Raw genomic sequence first — 22,202 nt, 5'->3', positions numbered from 1 at the left:
CGCTGCCCCACCCTGCTGATCAGGAGAGGTCCCGGTTCATGATCCTGCGCCGGGGTCCAGAAGGCGGAACTCTGGAGCTGACCGTGTTGGTCCCAGCAGCCGGCGGTGGAGAACAGTGGATGTCGGGTTCCGCGAACAGGAGGTGAGTGGTCCGACTGGTTATTGAAGGAGCTAGGGTGCTCCAGGGACTAGTGTGTCCCCAGTGGTTAAGAGACCGGTGTGTCTCTAGTGGTAAAGGAGCCGGTGCGCTCCTGGGGCTAGTGTGCTCCGGGGAACTCAGAGTGCGAGTGGTGCTCTGACAGACTTAATGGAGTTTGGGAGGACATTTGTTTTTGGTCATCCGACCGGGTGGTACTGTGGTGGAGGCGTGGCTCATTGCGGGTAGGCTCCGGAACTCACCCCGAACCCCTAGGGTGGCGGTTCGGCGGGAGTGGGTCCTGGGTCCCCTGTGGCAAAGTGCGCAGCGATCTTTAGTGCCACCCGGGTGGCGGATGTGTTCTCCATCCTCAGAACAGTCAGTGTACTGTTCGGTCTGCGGTAGGGTCCAGGTTCCCCAGGACTTGGTCGACGGACCTTGTCCCATTATGGTAACAAGTGTTTGGTAGGGACTTGATGCATAGGATGTATGTGCGTGGGCAAATGTAAGTGGTTGTGTGTGGAGATAGTTGCTTGGTCTTTTGTGTCCGGGTATGTGTGGGTTCCTTGGCGGTATCTGATTGAGTGAGTTTGGTGGTGTTTGATTGAGGGTGCAAGATGCCGCGTTTCAGTAAGTTGCAATGTTTTAGGTGTTGCTGCAGTTCAACTGATGTCAGATTGGCCGAGAGCCAACACGCTCCTGTAAAAGACTCTTTTAATTCTGAGATGTATGTGAATATGGATTTATCCTGATTTTGTTTAATATTTTGATGCAGTTAAGATAGATTACTTACAGGAGAGACTGTTCGCTATGTACAGCTGTCAGAGCATGTTTAATTCCTAAGGTTGTGGCAGAGAGAGGTTCAGCGAAGACAGATATGAGGACTTATGATATCCCAGAATATGGACAGATCAACAGTTTAGTTTTAAAGGAAGACAAAATGTGTACATTTGGAATGTGCAGGGTGTTCCTATTTAAATGTGCTTGTAATGGCTCAGGGGGGGCAATGTGAGCAGTGATTAAGAGGATTGGGTATGTATTTCATGTAATCTGATTTGGTTATAATTGGTCTGGTTTGAGAGCAGTCTGTGGGTTGCCTTTTGTTTGTGTAAATGTTTGTTTGAATGAAGTGAGTGCATCTTTTGCATGAGTTAGTTTGTCTGGTCCTTGTGAGCTACCTGAGATGGTTGCGCCTGGCTATCAGTGTGGTTTTTTTATGTAGTGTAAAAGTGCATGCAGGGCTGTGCTCTATGAAAATAATTTGGTTTCTTTCATCCCCTTAATTTGTGAACAGTAGAAGATGAAGAAAAGAATGAGGATTTGATTACCAGTAATTAGAATGTATATCAATAAGAATGTAGAAAGTGTGTAAAGTTAGGAGGAAGAGAAATGTATTTTTTTTAAAATATGGCTTGTCGAAAAAGTTAGGAAAGGCTCCTTGGCTTTGTCAGCGCCTGAGCGACGAGCACAGACTGCGAAGCAGATTTGGCCTTGGTGCTGAATGCCAGGGGGGGCTAGGAAGGCTGGCTAGCAGCCCAGAATTCTTAGCTCTTGGAAGATGGTAAGTGTGAGATGCATTTTCTGAACGACAAAATAGGCCTTTAAAAAGGGAATTTGGGACTCTGGGCTGGGAAGGTTTAATATGACGGTGCGTGAATTCTATTCCGTTCTGGAAGGGTTAAATAGAAAAAGAGAGAATGTGAGCAGGGCTATTGTGGAAGATTTAGACGAGCAGAGCAGCGGTGACCTTGTGTGATAACAGCATTCCAATGGGTTCGCAGAGCACAGACAGAAGATTATGGGGGGGGCTAGGAGGCCCAGCTATTGGCACGGACAGGCAGAGATACACAGTTGGAGCCATGTGAATTGTGAATTTAGAGCGAGTCTGCATAATTATTAGTGCAAAATGCTGGTTTAGACTAAATTATGAAGGAGTTGTTCAGAACACATGTGATTTAGTATCAGGAACAAACTTATGAATAATTTCCAACAGGTTATTCCATTTGGACAAGTCTGAAAAAAGAAGGATTGTCTTGAGAAAAATTAATTTACCAGATATTTTGTTTCACTGTTGGTCCATGTCATGGTATACAGGTTTTCTATTTGAATCCATACTGAGTAGGGGGGGGGTCTCTCATGGGCATACTGATTAGTGTTTTTGCTAGTGGATCCCTAGTGGAGAGAACTGATCATGCGAGGGTAGGTATCTAATATTGATTGTGTTGCTCATAAGAGTGGTCTGGTGGGAATGTATATATGCATGTATATATTGGATTTGTATAAAAGTCTTTGTATGCAGTTTGTCCATAGGACACCATTGCAGTGGGCCCAGTGCCCCACCCGCTGAGTAGAGGTGCAGAGTGTGTTTGTGCAAATGTCAATATATTAACATAACACAGTTAGAGCTGTGATTTTACCCAGAAGTAAGATGTCTGTGCAGAAAAAAGATTTGGTACCTTTAAATAACAAGAATAACAGTTTTACTCATGGAAAGTACATGTATATCTTTTGTCTTTTGATGCTGCCTTAAATGTTATCATAATTTAGTCATGTGATTTTCAATACTGCTACATGTTTTGTTCTTTTGGCTGGAGGTTGGGGGCTCGTCCTGTCTAAGACAACGAATAAGTTTTTTTTTTTACATTGAAAGGATGTTGGGTGTGAATGAGCTCCAAGCATAGGTTTTAAGGTAAGTATTTATACAGGGTATTTTTGCTAAGTGGTTGCCTTTCTGTCCAATATTTTGTGTGTTGTTGTTTTTTTTTTCTTTTCTTTTGTGGTTTGATTTGTTTCGTTTCAGTGCAATGGGAAATATTATCTCTGTGTTATGGTGAGTATTGATGCAACTTTGTGTTAGACGGATTACATGTGCACTGACACCGCATGATGCATGACATGCATGAGAAAGATCCTATAATTCAATTCATATTGCAGTATAATGTATGTACTTCCACAATAGCGTCTTTCCAATACTGCAATGCTGTTTCATAAAAATCATACACAGGCATTATTTGTATGGTCTTAAAAAAGGAACTTGCACACTTAGGGCATCATTGTGATGTCGGATTCGGTTCCGACCGACTAACGATCAGGGGTTCCACACGATTGATTAGGATGCTTCCGAACACCGGTCAGAAGGACTCCCATTGACTTCTATGGAAGCCTGTGTTCCGACCAACAACACAGGCTCCTACGGGAAAAAGGGGTGTCTGTGGAAAAACCTTGCACCTGTTTCTCGGGGACCCCATCCTGCCTGCCACACAGTTCTTGATTTTAAAGGGTGGTCCCTTGGGTACCCCCATGACCCCCAACCGTAGGCTTCAGGATTAGGGGGGCCTGCTAGAGGCCCCCAAAGTCAGATTCCGACAGCCTTTTCGTATTGGACAGACTGAGTTGGAAATGCTGTCAGAATCCAACATTGCAATTGGTCGGTCAGAAAGGATGTTCGTAGAGCTGTATGAATCGGCTCTGATCGACTCAGATTCTCTTATTGCCAGTCGGAACCGATTCAGAATGACCGAACTGTTCCACTTCTGACCACGAGCATCGTATTCGGTCGGTCAGAATTGTTTTCGACTGAGTCTGACGGATGGGTTCCAAGATGGTCTAGGAGAATCCGACTGTCAGTCGGAGGCTTTCCGCCCAACATGGTAATGAGGCCCTTAGTTCATTCCTTGGTGCTGCCAAACAGTCTGTACATGCACAAAGTCTGGATCCTACCAAGCAGAGGTGTATATCTCGCTTGTCGCCCTTTCTCACCTCCAAAGAAAAATCACTGGTGATCCATAGGCGTAAAGGAGGTAAGCGGGTCATGCCCCTCATTAAACACTCCAACAACTCCTCTGTCGTTGGTGGCCCCAAACCTGCACTAGCTTCAATGGCACCTAAAAAAGATTTGTAAGCAAAAACAAAGACAAAACCACAAAACTGCTTGGGTGTTTGAAACTTCTTCACACATGGCTGCACCGCATCAGGGTATGTGTGTGTGTGGGCACTCACAAATTATTGTATTAGCGTCCCCAATATGTTTGTTAGGATGACCAGTATGGACATGTTTGGTCTAAAATAATGTATTTGCATGATTCTCCTAAAATCAGAAAACAAAATACACAATGCTGGATTATGAGTAGTCTCATTTGGATGCAATAACTATTGAAGTAGATCAAAATCTGACACGGGGGTGTTTGATAATTTTCACGTAATTTATGATTTAGGGGACTAACATGTGAATTTTGGTGTTTACTGCTTCAAAATCTGCATGTTACATTAAATACTGTATTTTTTAACCCTCTTAAATACCAGCAGGTTTTACCTGCAGAAATTTGGGGTAGTGGCCGATATATACTGGTGCAGTGTATTAGTTTGCTAATCATTTTATAAGCAAGCTTTTCAAAGGGTGGGCTTGGACGGCATCTGAGATGGCCACATTTATATTGGCTCCATGATCAGTTCACCTGTAGTAATTTCTGGGGTTCCCTTAAAAGCAGGAACAGACAATCAGTGGCCAAGGGTCAGTAGAATGTGCAATTGCCCGTCACTTGGCAGGTTTATCTGCAGCGATGATAAATGGAAGGCCGAGGTCAGCTCTTCCTCTGATGGAGATTTCAAGGTGGCATCTGGAGGTTGCACCAGTGCGTGCTCCACAAGCTCACTTGTGGTAGGAGTGGGCTTGAAGGATGTTATGTTATGTTATTTTACACTTGTAAAGCGCGAACTGTCACTCCGAAAGGAGCATCCTGGCGCTATAGGAAATAGGGTGAGTGCAGTGAGAGAGCGCTAGATTACATTCAGCACGTATGAGTCTGCTAAGTTAAATATCCAAGTTTTAAGTCTCTTCGTAAAAATGGACTCCGTGGGCAGCATTCTCAAGACATTGGGCATGGCGTTCCATGCTTTGGAGGCCAAAACAGTAAATGTTTTTCCGCCTTTCCTTTTCAGGAGAAATTTTGGGGTGTTCGCGAGGTTGTGCCCTACTGACCTTAGGACTCTGCTGTGATTATAGCAGGTGAACCTGTTTGCTGAATACTTAGGACCAATATTATTTAGGGCTCTAAAAGTGTTCAATAAAATTGTAAAAAGAATTCTTTTGTGGATCGGGAGTTTTAAGTGCTGCCGATGCTGAAGATTGCCTAGGGAGTTTGAGTACCAGCCGGGCGGCTGCATGTTGAATACTCTGTAATTTCTGCAGGGTTTGTTATTTTGCTCCTGCCATCAGCCCATTGCAGTAATCGAGACGTGAGAGTATCAAGGAAACTGCAACAGACTTTCTGGCCTCAATAGGCAAGAAGTGAAAACATTTCTTCAAGGATTTTATCACACTAAAACAGCAGCCAGCTAGGTTTCTCACATGAGGGTCAAAAGATAACGAGGAGTCATAGAGGATTCCCAAGTTCCTTGCCGACTCGACTACAGAAGGCGGGGGGGGGGGTGCCCTCAGGCCACCATTTGTTTGGGCAAAACTCCACATTTTTCCCCATGAGCAGGATTTCCATTTTGCTTGAGTTACATTTGAGATGGTTGTTATCCATCCACCTGAAGATCTCCGTCAGGCAGGTTTGGAAGTTTAGTTCAGCTTTGATAGAATTTTTATCCAGGGAGACAATCAGTTGAGTGTCATCTGCATAAGAAGTGACATATATGCCATATGACTCAATGATGGAAATAAGGGGCATCATATATAAATTAAAAAGGAGGGGACTCAAGATCAAGCTCTGGGGTACTCCTGCATTAATTTGTTTTTCCTTAGAAAGGAAAGAGCCCAAAGATACAACTTGTGTTCTTTCCGAAAGGAACAAACTGATCCAGTTGAGGGCACTATCAATAATGCCGACACTTCTCAATCTATCAATGAGTATTTCGTGGGAGATGGTATCGAACGCCGCCGTATAAGTCAAGTAATATCAAGACGGCGTTCTTTCCCTCATCTTGTAAAAATTTAATGGAATCAGTCAGTTCCAATAAAGCAGTTTCCGTCGAGTGCTTAGGCCGGAACCCTGATTGTTTATGATGCAGAATATGATTCTGTTCAACACAATTGGAAAGCTCTTGATGGACTATAGCTTCTGTTATCTTACCCAGAGTTGGTAAGAGAGAAATGGGTCGGAGATTCGCTAAGTCGACTGGACTTTTGTTTTGGTTCTTCATTAATGGTTTGACTATAGCTTTTTTCCAATCTTTAGGTACCAGACCAGAGCTCAGGGAGTTATTGACGATTTTATTAATGTAGGGGTTGACAGTATCCACAATTTGGTGAAGGATGAAGGGGGGGCATGAATCCAGGGGCGAGCCCGATTTACAGGATATGATGGCCTCCCTATTACAAACTGGGGTTGGCCGGCCTGAACCTTCTGAGAGGTTCATGTGACATAGTCAAGATTTCAGTGATTTCCCGTGGATTCAATAAGGTTGTTTGGGGGAAATTATCCTGAATGCAGCTTATTTTTTCCTCAAAATAATCTGCGATCTGATCGCAAAGCACCTGTGAGGGAGGAATTTCCGTTTGCAACACTTTAGGACGAGTAGAAGATTTCACTATACTAAACAGGGTTTTATGTTTTTGTTGTGCTTCAGAAATTTTTGCAGTGTAATAATTTTTCTTGGCTATTTTTATGCTTGCGAAATATTCTTTCCTTTTTTTTACAAAGAGATCCTTAGCTACAGGATCATAGTTCTTTCTCCACTTCCTCTCGCCTTTCTTACACTGAAGGTGAATTTCTGACAGAGCTTGCGAGCACCATGGGGCGCTCATCTTTTTAGTTTTATCATCTCTCTTGAGGTGTTTCGGAAGGACTAAATCATGAGTAGTGGACTGCATCCAGGTGTGGAATTTTCGAGAATCTTGTTCCACATCACCAGTCAAACTCGGTATTTGGGCTAGGGCCGTTTGCTCCAGCCTAGTGCTTTTGGCAATTGCAGTCCAATTTTGGGTGAACATGATAGGCTGACGCGCTAGTTTATTTCTGACTTTAGATAAACTAGGAACGTTTATGTTCAATGGAAAAAAACAATGATCAGTCCATATTTGAGGTATGGAAGGGAGATGCGCTAGTGTAGGGAAGTTGGAGCAAATGCCATCTTAAGTATGGCCAGCTGAATGTGTTGTATTCACGACTTTTTGGGATAATCCAAAAATTTCTAAAGTGTGAAGGAAATTCTCTACTTGTGGATCCGTTTTTGATTCCAAATGTAAATTAAAATCTCCCAGGAGGGTGAAGTGGGGGTTCCGGAGAAGCTGTTGTCCTAGAAGTTCTCCAATGGATTCCAGGAATCCAGAGGGGTTACCTGGCGGACGATATATAGGTCCTCCGGTAAAGGAAGTTGAAGGCTAAAGAGATATGGAGAAGCCAATGCTCTCAGCTCCTTTGATGTAGTTGAGGCTGAACGTATGACACTTCCACGTACTTTAAATTATTATCGCCACGCCTCCCCCCCTATCCTTTTGCCTGTCAACCCTGAGTATGACATAGTCAGGGGGTAGGGCAATGGACAGATCAGGAGCATTCCATTCTTTGAGCCAGGTTTCCGTAATAAAAAGGAAATCGAGGTGGTGGGTTAGGATCAGATCCCTAATATCCTGGCTATGTTTGCACAGGGAGCGCGCATTTATGAGCCCTCCTTTAATGCTTTGCTGAGGGGGGGTAGAATTACACTTCCCTTCCAAAGATGGCCAAGGCATTGTCCATCTACAGGTTCTACAAGAAATAGGGCCCCATATGTTCATCATGGGAAAATGGTCGACACACCTCTCTTGAATGTTGAGCTCTGTGAGTGCCTTCGCCTGATAGATAAAATGCGGGGAGAAGTCGCCAGCATGGCCTGCACCTGTCGCGGTCTTGTCGCGGTCGGGCGCAGACGGGCTTGCCTTTGGCACGCCGCCGGCGCGTCCGTGGCGCGCGTCCGCTGCGGGTCGCTGCATCCTGGTTAAAATAGAGGACCGGTGATGCAGGGGGAGGAGCAAAAAGGGAGGAGCAGGGAAGCGAAGTCAGCCCTGGAAGACTAGAGCGCTAATCTTCAGGCGGGTCGGGAAAACGTCCCAGGCACCGCGTTAGCGCTCTAGTACAGGGTTTAAATCAATAAAGTGGCCAAGTGCAATTGATAAATGTGCAAATAAGCAAATAATACGGCGGTTTTATTAAAATCTTAAGTGATGCCCCCGCTAAAAATGAATGTTAAAAAGTAAGCCCCAAGTATGACAATGCAGGCAAAATGTGTGCAAAACACTCGTATTCACTCACGCTAAGGATGTCCTGCAGTAGTGGTATAGCCTGAAACCTGCTGGAAATTAAACCCTTAGCACACTGAGTTGTGCCTCCATTTGGCCTGAGCCGAGGTTCTGGCAGGATTCCTGCCCAGCACAGTACTTTTGGAGGGTAGTAGGGACTGGGGACGTCAGTCTCTGGTAAGAATAGTTTGTAGGGAGCAGGTGGCACTATATACATAAGAGACATTGGGCTAGATGTAGGTAATTGTAATTTACTGATTCGAAAATACCGAATTTTACCGATTCGGTATTTTTGAATCGGTAAATGCAATGTAGATAAAAAGTCGCAAAAAAATACCGAATCGTTAAGATTCGGTATTTACCGAACCAGTATTTACCGATTCGGTAATTGCCATTCATTCCTATGGGCCTGGAGGCCCATAGGAATGAATGTCAATTACCGAATCGGTAAATACCGATTCGGTAAAATAGGGAAAGAGTCAAGGGTGGCAGGGTGTCACTTTGACACCCTGTTGCACCCCTGAATAGTCCTGGTGTGCACATGTGGCGTTCATACATGCCCTAAGGGCATGTATGTCTGTCACATGGCACAGGTGTAAATGCACAGATTTGCATTTACAGAGGAATTCGGTATTTACCACCAACTAATAGTTGGTGGTAAATAACGAATCCTTAAAGCACAAAAGCACTCTTTAAAATGCTTCCTACATCTCATTTACCGATTCGGTAAATACCGATTCGGTAAATGATGATTTGGTAAATACCGAATCGGTAAATACCGATTCGTTATTTACCGAATCGGTAAATATACCACCTACATCTGAAAAGGCTATTACCGGTCGGTTACGGCCGATATCGGCCGTTACCGACCGGTAATAGCCTTCCTACATCTGGCCCATTGTGGCAAGAAACAAAGTGAAAAATAGATTTTTCTGCCCACTCCACATAGAAATAATGGAGCCCCGTGATGATAATGGAGATGATTCTTCAACTTAGAGTGATCTGGCAAAGGGAGAGTGATTCATGAGAGCAAATCTGGAGACGACTTTACGTAAATTGGCAGGGGAAGAGAAAATCACAAGAACAATGGAGGCCCAATTTGACGGCATAGAGAAGTGGCTCATGGCGGATGGAAACTGGGTCAGCATGTTCGCTTCTAATGGGCAAGTGTTGGAGGGTCGACTGGACCACGTGAACTTTGTGGCAAGTGATTAGGCTGACATTAAGGGTAGATACAGTGAGACATGGAGAGCCCTAGAAGAGAGGATGGAACTCTTAGAAAATGCCCAAAGAGCAACCAGCATTGGGTACTGGAGTTCAGCTATGGATGGCGTTCTGGACTTCAACTGCAGGTGGTGGAGATTCCATCAGCCTCTCTGATCTCGCACTGCACAAGCCCAGTGCTCAAGAAGGAGATGTCTTAAAACAGAACATTCAAGTACAAGTTTGGTGGATTCTCCTCTTACCTGACCTTGCATGGGCAGCCACGCCTGCGGCATGGATCTATCGGCGGGCGAAATATTTTGCTGGAAGCTAGAGTATTGCCCTCCCTTCCATACCCGCTGCATCCGAGAGTGTTGAGGAACAGAAAGAGGTGTATGTTGAGGCAGCGTGTAGTTTCTTAGAGTCATTGAGAGCTGGGGACAAGACAAATATGGGATAACAAAGCAATGGTATTGGAGAGACTGTCAGTTTATGACTTCCAGCTGTTGCTCCTGGATGACTTATGTGCACCACATGGATGCAACGAAGACCTTTTCTTTTTTACTTGGAAAGTTAAGATATGGATTATGTTTCAAGGAGTGTTTCTCCCCCCTACACTTCCTGCACACCCTCCTATATGTTCCTACCTCATTTTACCTTGTTTCTCCCCACCGTTCTATTTCCTAATTGTTCTATCCCTTAAAGCGATAAATATTGGTCGTATTTTTGACTTGGATCAATGTTATTTTTGAAAGACCATGATCTTGATGTTTTGTGGTTGTTATTGCCGGGTCTGGTGGCTTAGTGGACTAATGGGCCCACTGTAGGGGCCTGTGTTCAACCTCATGGTCCCAGGGCCCTTATTTATGAGGCCTTGCGTCAGTTTTGCGCCGCCGGTGCGTCACTTTTTGTGACGCACCAGCGGCGTAAAATATGCGCCTTGTTGCGCCATATTTAAAAAGTGACGCATCTAGGTAGATGCGTCACTTTTTAAACCCCTGCGCCACATTATACCTGCGTCAGGTATAATGTATGCAGAGGGGGCGTTCCCCCGCAAAAAGCCTCGAAATAGTGACGCAGTGAAATCTATAAGATTTCACTGCGTCACTTTTAGGATGCTGTTGCGTCAAAATCTTTCGCCTGCCTCACAGCAGGCGTAAGACTGACGCAAGCCCTTTCACATGGGGCTTTCCCCATGTGAAAGGACGCATTGCTGGAGTTGCGTCACTTTTGTGACACACTCCAGCAATGCGTCACTTTTGCGCTTACAGATACGTCAGAAATACTGAGGTATCTGTAAGTCCTTGCGACATGATGCGTCATACATTAAATATGACGCATCATTGGTGTCGCAAGGAGTGCGCAGTAAAAAGTGACGCATTGCTGTTTTCACGCAGCGATGCGTCACTTTTCATAAATGAGGCCCCAGATTCATATCCCAGTGGGTCCACTTACCCTTTCATCCTTCTGAGGTCGATAAAGTGAGTACCTTTGAGTTGGGTGACAAAAAACATCTGTTATACAGCGCCAAGATACCCTTCTGAGTGAACGCGTGCTTTACAAATACACGTTATGCTATGTAATGTAGGTAATTGATGTTGAGGTGAGCACTGTGAGATGCATGTGTCTAATTGTTGGTCTCACTTAATCAAATGATTTAAACCTAAAACTCTTCACCTTGAGAATTTTATTACTAAGTACAAAATCTTCAATTCAGAAACATATTCTCTGTGAATCAGGAGTGGTGAAATGCAACACTCTATACTTACTACTGAAGTAGTTGTGATTTGTCTATACCAGTTGAGATGAAAATGTCTTTTTGTTGACTATCTGCCTTTTCTTTGTTTGCTATACATTTCTTTAATTTCTGATTTATTTTTTTGATCTGAAGTGGGAAAGAAGACAGCAGAGGAGGCGCAGAGCAGCCAGGCCAGTTTCTTGGATTTGGGGACTTACACTGTGTCTTCCTGTGTGCATTCTCTCTCAGGTTGTTGATGGTAAGCATGACATGGCTATGTTCAATTTGATTTATTTGAAGAATGTATCATGTATTTCTTTATATGAGTAACACACACTAGACAGTTCTTCCTTTGCAGAATTGTGTCTCATTGATATAAAATAAGCAGTGGAAAAGCTAATGGGTCAGACTTGCAGTTTCAATTATAAGCCATATCTGTTGGTTTGCCAAAGCTGTTGTAATGCTGAATTTGTGTTTTGGCAAAAAAAAAAATAACGAAAAATGAATGTGTCCTTGTATAACGTAACTTGCGCTCATGTAAAGAGCTCCAATACCTTCGGGTCGAGGTGTGCTATATAAATCCGCAAAAAAAAATCTAACATCCAGTGCCAGGAACACAGTGGTAGTTCGTCATTAATGACAGGGCCCGACTGGGAACCAAAACCGGCCCTGGCAAACTGCTTGGCCGGCCCCCCTGTGGAGGAGAAGCGGTGCGGCCGAGCTGTTTGCAGCCGTTTTTGTTACAGGGGGGCGATATTGCAGGCACCCGGTAACAAAACCGGCCCCCACCCTAGCGGCCCACTGTGTAAATGCCCAGTGCCCGCAACGGCCAGTCCAGCCCTGCTTAATGTTTGTGCTCCACTGTCTTTGTTTTTTGTATATTTTTTTATTACACCAATAGTGAATTATGATATATTATTCAATATAAGTGTAATAGAAAATGGAATACAATTAGCTGGAATAGGACTTTCCATGGCAGCTGAGGTAAGTAGAAAATGCTTTTAAGTTTATGTAGTGTGTGTGCTTGTGGTTGAGAGTGTGTTTATGTGAAAGAGCATATGTGTAAGTGTGAATGTGTGTGTAGGTGTAAGCATGTGTGTGAGTGAAAGTGAAGGTCGAATATCAACGGTCATGTGATGTGACTTATGCTACCCCTGGCATTTTGGTGAATTCACATCCTTGGCTAGACAGGCACACCAAAGGGACTTTCCTCTAAAAAAAAAAAGGCAGTTGAAGATCGACCCTTTCACATCACAAGCAATTAATTTTTTTTATTGCCTTAGTGTTAAGTGCTGCGTTGTGCAGTTACAAATAGCAAAAAAGCATTGTTTATGGAATATAATAGATGTATGAAATACAGAATTGATAAGGCAAAAATGTAATGATTGAGTGTACTTTTCAGTTGTGAAGTGGTTCCTTGTGCACTGCAAAGGAACCGCTTTGTAGGACCTAGAATGAAACATCAAACAGCCAATAGAATGAGGTGAGAGATGTCTGCTCTTTTGAGCTGATCCAATATGTCATTGACACTGTCTCAATACAGGAGCTGAAGGGGGTGGACCGAAATAAGACAGTGGTTGAATGGGGCTGATCTAAAGCCCATTCTATGTGAATTGCAACAATAACTTTGTAGACAGCTGCACTGTCAAGACGGTCCTAATAAACCCTGCAAATGCTTCGCCAGCTTTTGCGGTTGTAAACGAAGCATATAAAAGCGCAATTTCTCCCGACTCACAATTTGTACACATTTATGTAACAAATCTTTAGTATTCTATTTTACATGTGTTTGATATTTTGTATAGTAACGTTGCCACTTGTAAAGGTAGAGGGCATTTGTAGGTTTCTTTTTACATTTCACTTTAACCCTTTTTTGGTTTGGCTTTAATTAATGGCGCATCTTGTGGGTGTATGACTAAAAGAATGTAGCTGTATGTGGTATGTGACATTACTGGCTTTGTAATTGGAGTTTGGTGAATTGGCAAACATGTAGTGTAGTTTTGATGTTGTACCAGTAGTATGAGATTTGCCAATGTCATAGGTGTATTATCTTATGCAATCTTGTCCTTACACTGACAAGTGGGGGTAGGTATTTAGTTTAAGTTATATGTGTATTTCATTTATTTTAGAGAATGCTGACGCATGCTCATGCTGACGGTTTTCTTGGACGCCTACTGCTGGACTGCCCTCTGTCTCTCTTTTTTTCTGCTTTGTGCTGCCTTTCTCTCTTCTTTTTTTCAGACTGTACTGCAGTTTTTCCCTTCATTCCTGGTGGTTAGCGCATCACTGCTCTGCTGCTGGACTGCCCTCTGTCTCTCTATTTTCTGGCTTTTCTGGCTTTTCTGCCTGTCCCTTTCACCCATTGTGCACTTTTTTCTCTTCTCTCCTTGTGCCCTTTGCAGTTTTTTCTCCTCTGTGATCCCTGCGGCCCGCCCACCTCTGGCCACCTCAAGTGCCACTTTCCCGCTTCCCCCATTTCCCACCTCTCAGCTGTCCAGCCCCGCTGCACACTACTTAATGGCGGCCGCTGTGCAGTGAAGGTGCAGTCCACTGACCTTTCAGTGGACTGCTCCCCTCCTTGTGCAGCTCCGCCTGGTAGCTGCTGCCCATGAGCTCCCTGCTGCTGATCTCCTGACCCTTTGGTCAGTGGTTCGAGGCCCTCCTTCACCCGCAGGCACCCACCTGCACCTCATCCCTGGTAGTCTAGAGGTAGAGCGTTACTGCTGTACTGCTGGACTGCCCTCTGTCTCTCTATTTTCTGCTTTTTTCTGGCTTTTCTGATTTTTCTTTCTGTCCCTCAGCACCATAGACCCTGGTCCTCAGACCTTCCAGCATATGACAGCATCACCCTACTCTCCCTCAACACCGGATGTCACGCCGCCTGCTACCTCGCATCATTGAAGGACACCAAAGGACCCTTCTCCTCCTGAAACTGCAGAAGCACCATGTCCCACCTACGCACTCCAGCTCCTCCTGCCACTCAACCGACCAACAGAGGACCCAACCAGCTCAGATGCATCCTCCTCAACATGCGCTCCCTCCACAAACACACCACAGAAATCTGGGACCTCCTAGACTCCGTCTCTCCTGACAACACCTTCCTCACAGAAACCTGGACAAACCCCAGCTCTGGCCGGACATCGCCACTGCCATTCCAGACGGCTGCAAAATCAGCCCGCCTCTACCAACCAGGTGGAGGTATCGCCATCATCCTCAAAAACACCCTCCGCCTGACCACCCACGCTGATGACCCAAAAACAACAATGGAACATCACCTCCTCTAAATCCACACCAACCCGAACACCACCCTCGGCAGCACCCTCATCTACAGACCATCTGGCCCCAGCCCACCCTTCACTGAAACCATCGTCGACTTCATTGCCCCCCAGGCTCTCGCATCCACCAATTACATCCTACTCGGCGACCTCAACTTTAACCTGGACAACCCCTACAACCAGAACACTGCATCCCTTCTGGAGAACCTCGCCAACGTAGGAGTAAAGCAGCTAGTCACCTATCCAACTCACGCAACAGGACACAAACTCAACCCCGTCTTCTCTGCAAGCTGAAAATCACCCACAGCCACACCACCGAACTCCTCTGGACCAATCACCACTGCTTGCACTTCGCCTTCACCAGCCCCATTGTTGCGTGTTTATCTAGGGTCCTGATCGATACTGTGACCTTATGCCCCTATTCGGCTATAAATCCATTTTATTCCCTATATTGGCATAACCGTTCAAGTGCGATATTCAGAAAGTCATCTCTGACCTCACACGAACAGAGCCACGTTCAAGGATATCTCTCTCTGCCACTTCCTTTGCGACCAATTAGTGCAATGACAGAGCAGAAGTCACTATCTGATATTCCTAGATTAACACTCCGAGTTCTTCAACAAGATAAAAACTCAGCAAACTGGGAAATCCCCCTTGCTATGTTTTGATTAGTAATAGAACTCTAATGAGCAACTGATAGCTATCACTTCCTAGTGATATCTTTAATTGACGTCTTATGTCCAGCAAACTTGCGTCAAACCCGGCACCTGTCAGGTATAAATACTACCAACGTTACCTTAAGCAATGAGAGCTGTTGTGCACCCTGTTGTGCATACCGTTGCTGTTGCCGAGCACTGTAGCACTCTGTCGCTGCAGCCTGCTATCCCTGTGGTGGTGAAGCTACTGATACCATTATCGCTGCTAAAGCGCGAACGATGGTGCAGTACGCTTAGGAGCCGAACAGACGTCCCTCTGCGAAGAGCCTAGCAGATCCAGCTGCCCGCGGACGCTGTCCCCCGCCTCCTCCTCTCGACGCGCTGAAGAAGAGCCGCTGCCTTTCTCGTGCAGAGAAATCCAGCTCCGGCGTTTCCGGTTTACCCTCGCGGGTGACAGGGATATCGAGCTTCCCCTGAAGGAGATACCAAACCTCCATCATTCTATTCAGAGGTATGGTGCTGACTAAACCCTTAAATGAGAATTCTTGAAACAAACCATGGCAAAACCAACTTAACTTAAAGCTACTTACTTACTCCCCTTTCACGTGTTAGGCTTAGGTCAGGCACACTGGGGTAGGCTTAGTTAGAAGCACCAGTTGAGTATTTTAGCCTATTGTATATATGACTGTATATATGTTTTATTACTTTTAACCATTGTATGGCTAAGAAACCATATCAATGATTTTACAGTATTATTTCGCAATACTTATCTTACTGTACGTACTTTTTATCATAACAAGTTTTGCAATTGTGGCAATGCATTTCTCTTGTACGAGAAGAAAGACTGTTCAATAAATGTTAACCCTTTATTGACAAACGCCCGTCTCTCTATTCTCTACATCTCGTGAAAGTAAACTGCACTAGACTGACTGAGTGAAATACATGTCTATTGTTTCACACGACCCTAGAGATCGACTCTTGATCTGAGGAGCAAAGTTGTCATGTTGCACGGTTGTTGGAAAGCTGAATCCCTTCTTGTCTGTGCCAAGGAAGCTGATCACTTCCCATGCAGAGAAGAAAGTTTCCAGTGACCTCTGAGCTAGTTGGTAACACACCCAATTAAGTTTAGCATAGTCAGTGGAGGCCTGGAATATCCGCAGTTCCACGTCGATACTACTGTTTATGTTATTCCAATGCGCAGGGCCTAGTGGGAAACTAGGAACTACACTACACCATGGTACCCCAACGCCCTCATCGCCCTCTCCGCCTTCTTCCACCACAAGATCAGGCAGATCTACAACAGCTTCGACACCCAAGACCCTCCGACCAAGCCCAACATTCCCACTCCCAGCCATGCCGCACACCAACAGATTCTCCTCAACTGGACCCCGCTCACCACAGATGACACTCTCAAGAGCATGAAGAGCATCCACTCTAGAGCCCCGTCGGAACCATGCCCATACCACATCTTCCACAGAGCAGCCATCGCCCAGGGCCTCTCCGCACCACCAACTGCTCCATCTAAACTGCCACTTTCCCTGCCAACTGGAAACACGCGGAGATTAACCCTCTGTTATAGAAACTATCCGCTGACCCGAAAGACCTCAAGAACTTCAGACCCATCTCCTTGCTCCCCTTCCCAGCCAAGGTCACCGAGAAGGCCCTCGACACCCAACTCTCCAAGTTCACTGAAGGAAACCACATCCTGTACATCTCCCAAACCAGCTTCAGAAGCAACCACAGCACTGAGACCATAATTCTCGCCACCACCGACGAACTCCGCTTCCTCCTCGACCAGGATGAGACCGCAGCCTTCATCCTTCTGGACCTCTCGCCCACCTTTGACATCGTCTCCCAATGCACCCTAATCATGGGGCTCCATGATGCTGGCATCCCCATCAAGACCCTAGACTGGATCCACTCCTACCTCACTAGTCAAACACAGCAAGTCAGACTACCTCCTTTCTTCTCTGAACCCACGAAGATCAGCTGTGGAGTTCCTCAGGGTTCCTCCCTGAGCCCCACCCGCTTCATCATCCTCATGGCTCCTGTCAAGGCCATCATCAGAAACTACGGACGCAACATCATCTCATCCGCCAAAGGCACCCAGCTGATCCTTTCCCTTACTTTTGAACCCACAACCGCCAGAAACAACTTCCACAGTGGTTGTATAGTAACCAACCTCTCTTCCCCTTGGAGCACCATTGGAGACGCAGCATACTTTACTTACCCTGATCTGCTGAGCGCCCTTTCATATTTCTGGTTACCATTTAATTTAGGATTTGTTCAATTCAGTACAAGGGCAGCCGCAGGGGTTACGATGAATAGGGACATGGAAGCACAGGAACTGTTCAGCAATTTAGTTGCAGGAGGCTCAATTGGTGCAGCTGTGGGTACTTCTAAAGTTGTGAAAAAGGGGGGCATTAGAGCCAAATTTGTGAAACTTGAGTCTCTTAAAAGAATGGAACTCAATAAGTGGTGGAATGCTGTAACACTTAAGCAATATCTCACCCTTAACAGAATACCACGGGGTTGAGATCACAGATTATACCTACATATGAGGCCTTAGAACCCGATCTTTTGAATACATGGGAGAAGGAATTGAATAATAGCTCCAGGAATCTGATGAATATTCTAATAGAGAATGCAGAGAGGGAGATTACTAAACTTCTAATTGAAATTCAATAGGTTGAGGATGAGATTAAAACACTCAATCTTCCAGAGGCAACTGTTAAAAATTATACAATTTTGGATGAAATTTTGAATAACTTGCAGGTAGATATCAAACGGAGAAAAGCTAGGAAAGTAAAGCGCGATGAAAACGATTATAGATCAGGACGTGTGTACACGTTTGCTAAATGTTTTGATTATTTGGTTAATAAGGATGTGGTTTCAAAACGGAAAGAGGATGCCCCATCTACCAGTGATGTAGATGCATCATCGAGTAATTTGTCCAGTAGTGAGGGGGAAGAACAAGGAGACACTCAGGTGATGACTAATAGTGAGAACAATTTTTTACAGGAGGTACAGAGATTGAAGATTGGGAATCGAGACACTGGAGCCAGAAATCGAGAAATAGGTTTAAAAAGACAAGGAGAGGGGCAAGAGGGAGGGGAGGAGCAAAAGGCAAAACAAGGGAAGAGGACCCGTTCATGGAAAAATTGAGTAACTTATACTGTTCACCTGAAAATGAAATTGAGATCATTAATCTGTCATCTTTAGAGCTATCTCATACTATGATTACTTTGCTAAACAAGGGATTTGGATTCTGCCCAGAAAGAACAGCAGATTGGTATATGACGAAAATAGACTTATACAAGTTTGTAAGACTGTTGAAACTAAAAGAAAAATTTGTGAATGCACTGGTAAAAGTAAAGCATATGGAAACAAAAAAGGTTGTGAGTAATTTAACCATTGAAGAGATTAATGATACACGATTATTACTGTCACTAACAGAGAGTGAGGAAGATCCAAATTACTTGAGGAATTAGAGATCAACCGCTATTTGAGTCAGAGTAGTGGTCTGAAAATGAGATCTAAATGGACTCCACAGTTAACAACAGGCAATACTATTGATGCCTTTTACAGATCTGTTAACTATGATTTGGATAAATTATAGACAAAACAACCAAAAGTAGACCTAATATGAGTAAAGATAATTTAACGGTGGGAGAGAGGTTGGCACTGGAGGAGTTGAGTACCAAAAGAGATGTGACTATTCGTATGGCTGATAAAGGGGGGAACATCGTTGTGATGAATATGAAGGAGTACAATGATGAGGTTTACTCACAACTCAACAATGAGACCTATTATGAGCGACTGACTTGTAACCCCCTTGGGGAATTAACAGATAAGATTAATAAACAACTTAAGGAATGGTATGACCAAACATTGTTATATTATGATGAGTACAATTACTTATTAGTGGTGTCCCCCAGATCACCTTGTATGTACACTTTTCCTAAGGTACATAAAAATAGAGAAAAACCACCCGGAAGACCGATAATTTCGGGTATAGGAGGACCGACTGAGAAACTCTTGCAGTATGTTGACAACTTTTTAAGACCTTATGTACAAAATCTCCCTGCATCCATACAGGATACCAAACATGTATTGAACATCATGAGTGACTTAGCTTGTGAACCAGGGGTGATTATAGTTACCCTAGATGTGGTATCACTGTATACTAATATTCACCACCATTTGGGTTTACAGGCAATTGAGTCCTTTCTGAATAGAAGACCAGCAGAATACTATGACCACACGATGATGATTTTGCAGATGACAGATTTGGTTCTGAAAAATAACGTTTTTTTTGTTTGATAACAAGCGGTATAAACAATGCCTTGGTACAGTGATGGGATCCAGATTCGCTCCGTCTTTTGCCAATCTCTTTATGGGATGGTTTGAGGCAGAGTGGATCTGGGGCATAGGGGGTGCAAATGGATAGAATACATACACTACTGGGGTCATTTTATAGACGACTGTCTTTTGATCTGGACCGGGTCTGTTGATGAACTGAATAATTTCTTCAAGTATTTGATTGACAATGATTTTAATTTACGCTTTACTACACACTATGATTATGAACATATTACCTTTCTGGATGTTGAACTCTTTGTGGAAAATCAGAGACTGTGTAGCAGGAGTATAGGAAGGCTACTAGCTGTAATGCTCTACTGCATGCTAGAAGTTGTCAACCCAAGAGCCAGATAAATGCAATACCATACGGTGAAATGATTCGTGCTAGGCGAAATTGTACGAATGAGAGGGATTTTAATTTGAACTTGGAAGATATTTCACGGAGATTTATGGCCAGAGGTTACTAACGGGAGGTGACTAACAAGGCAATGAAAAGAGCTCAAGATCTTAAACGAATACGGACACTAGAGACTAGAAAGACATGTACTGAAAATAAGGAGGGAGACCAAGTACGACTGGTCACACATTTTAGTACAGAAAGCCATAAACTTTTTTCAATTTTAAACAAACATTGGCATCTATTGAGAGCTGATAAAGACCTATTGCCCTTTGTGAGTAAGAAACCTAGTTTGACGTTCAGGAGAGGACGGACACTTGCTAACACTGAGAGTCCTAGTTACCCAGGCAGACTAGAACATGTGACCTGGTTGGAGAATAGGCTGAAAGGATTTTATAAATGTGGAAGATGTAGCTCCTGTAGATGGGCTAAGAATAAAGTGGCAACCTTTAACTACAATGATACAGGGACACATACAATTGATATGCTTATTAATTGTGACACTAGCTATGTGATTTATGTAATAGTATGTTCATGCAAAATGATATATGTGGGGAGCACAATTAGAAGACTGTGTGACAGGATGATGGAACATTTTAGGGCATAGAAGAATGGTGATACACTATATCCAATTGCTGCTCATTCAGTTCAGAATTACGACAGCCTAAAGGAACATAATTTTAGATTCCATGGAATAGATCATGTCAAGCAAGATATTAGAGGCGGTAATAGACAATTGAAATTGAAACGTAGGGAAGTTCTATGGTTGATGAAACTTAAAGCAGTAGAAAAAGGTATGAACATAGATAAAGAGTTTCAGTACTTTTTAGGACAGGAGTGATTGATAGGTGGTTATATGTTACATTTAAATTGCTATATCATTTGATTTCCCTCTGACCTTTTCTGAAATTATGTTATTAGCTTGAACTCTTGGGATTGCCCACTTGATGTAGAGATGTAACGGGTTGTTTTTAATCCCATTTTCAATTTTTATTTTGTCAACAGTTCTAACTTGTGATCTGTCGGTATGATAATATGTGCTACATTGCTTGTGGATTTATCTGCTCTTTGGATGTGAAGATACTTGCTTAAACCCTTTGAGTATTATATAATGTGAAGTGATGTGACTATATTGCTGATTATGCTTCTATTTCTCTCTTCTCACCTTTCCTCTAAATGTATGAAGTTATAGGGTATTTTCAGGTTAAGATTTGAGGCACTTCTTGTATAAAGGAATAGGGTTTACATTTGATCACGATAGCACATGTGATACCGTCTGAAAGAAGTTAGTATCGAGATACTCTCACTATCAATATTGATTATGGCCTGTATCTGGTTTACGATAGGACCACAGTTGTATATTTGGTATTGACTGAGTGAACTAATGATGGAGATATTCTTGTATTTATTTAAGCTTACTTAAGATTTATAGTTGGAGTCTGTAAGGGTTTGATAGGAATTAGAACAATGATATTTACCCTATGGGGTGGCATCACAAATCAGATGTGTGTTATTTACGAGGCATTGACTGAGAGAATTAATATGTCTGACATTTAAAAGACGTTCCAATCGTATCAGGTGTTAGTATAAGAGAGCTTTTACTATGATTACAGGGGTGAGCCATACGCGTTTCTTCCCTTTGCCATACATTACAAGGTGGCTGGGCATGCGATTACCGTACATACGAGAGTAGCCGGATGCTAGTCCCGCGAGACGGGGGTATTTTTAGATTGTATGAAGAATTATAGTAAGTGATATGATATCATAATTTATGCATGATTGAAGTGGGATTAGAGTAGGAATTGATGGGATTACACAGATTTAGGTTACTCGTAAAACTACGATATAGCATTGAAAAGGCCAGTTAAAGATGGTGCCCACGTATGAAACACATAAATAGGATTACTAAGATGGCGCTCGAGTAGAACGCCGGTTGTTGTACTGGGAACAGGACGCTGTTTTCTCGATACATGGTGAGTGTGTTGGACTGGGCTTGGAGTGCCTCTCATGTAATATAACTATATTACTCAAGGATTTGAGTTAAAACCGCTTTGTGACGTCTCTATTATACCTTTACTTTTTAGATCACGTACTCGTGATGGTTATTGCGCCGCTTTGATTTGAACGCAGGATTTATATTTCGTGCACAGGAAACTAACAGATGGGATGAGTCTTACGATACGGGCAACATATGATATTGTACATATGAGGAATGTT

At 43.7% G+C, this 22,202-nt stretch overlaps 1 protein-coding gene across 2 annotated transcripts in view; it reads left to right on the top strand.

Annotated features, from left to right (window-relative positions):
• LOC147697186 (granulocyte-macrophage colony-stimulating factor receptor subunit alpha-like) overlaps positions 1-22,202 on the top strand; it is a 328,625-nt gene that overhangs the window by 84,496 nt on the left and 221,927 nt on the right. For both annotated transcript variants that reach the window (XM_086934253.1, XM_086934255.1), the window contains exon 2: positions 11,452-11,557. In XM_086934253.1, coding sequence (XP_086790379.1) covers positions 11,452-11,557 — 106 coding nt within the window. The remainder of the gene's footprint in view (positions 1-11,451; positions 11,558-22,202) is intronic.

Source organism: Lissotriton vulgaris, chromosome 8 (assembly GCF_964263255.1).
Source record: "Lissotriton vulgaris chromosome 8, aLisVul1.2, whole genome shotgun sequence".
Lineage (NCBI taxonomy): Eukaryota > Metazoa > Chordata > Amphibia > Caudata > Salamandridae > Lissotriton > Lissotriton vulgaris.
The sequence above is the reverse complement of the archived record's forward strand: the minus strand, read 5'-3'. Positions and strand labels throughout refer to the sequence as shown.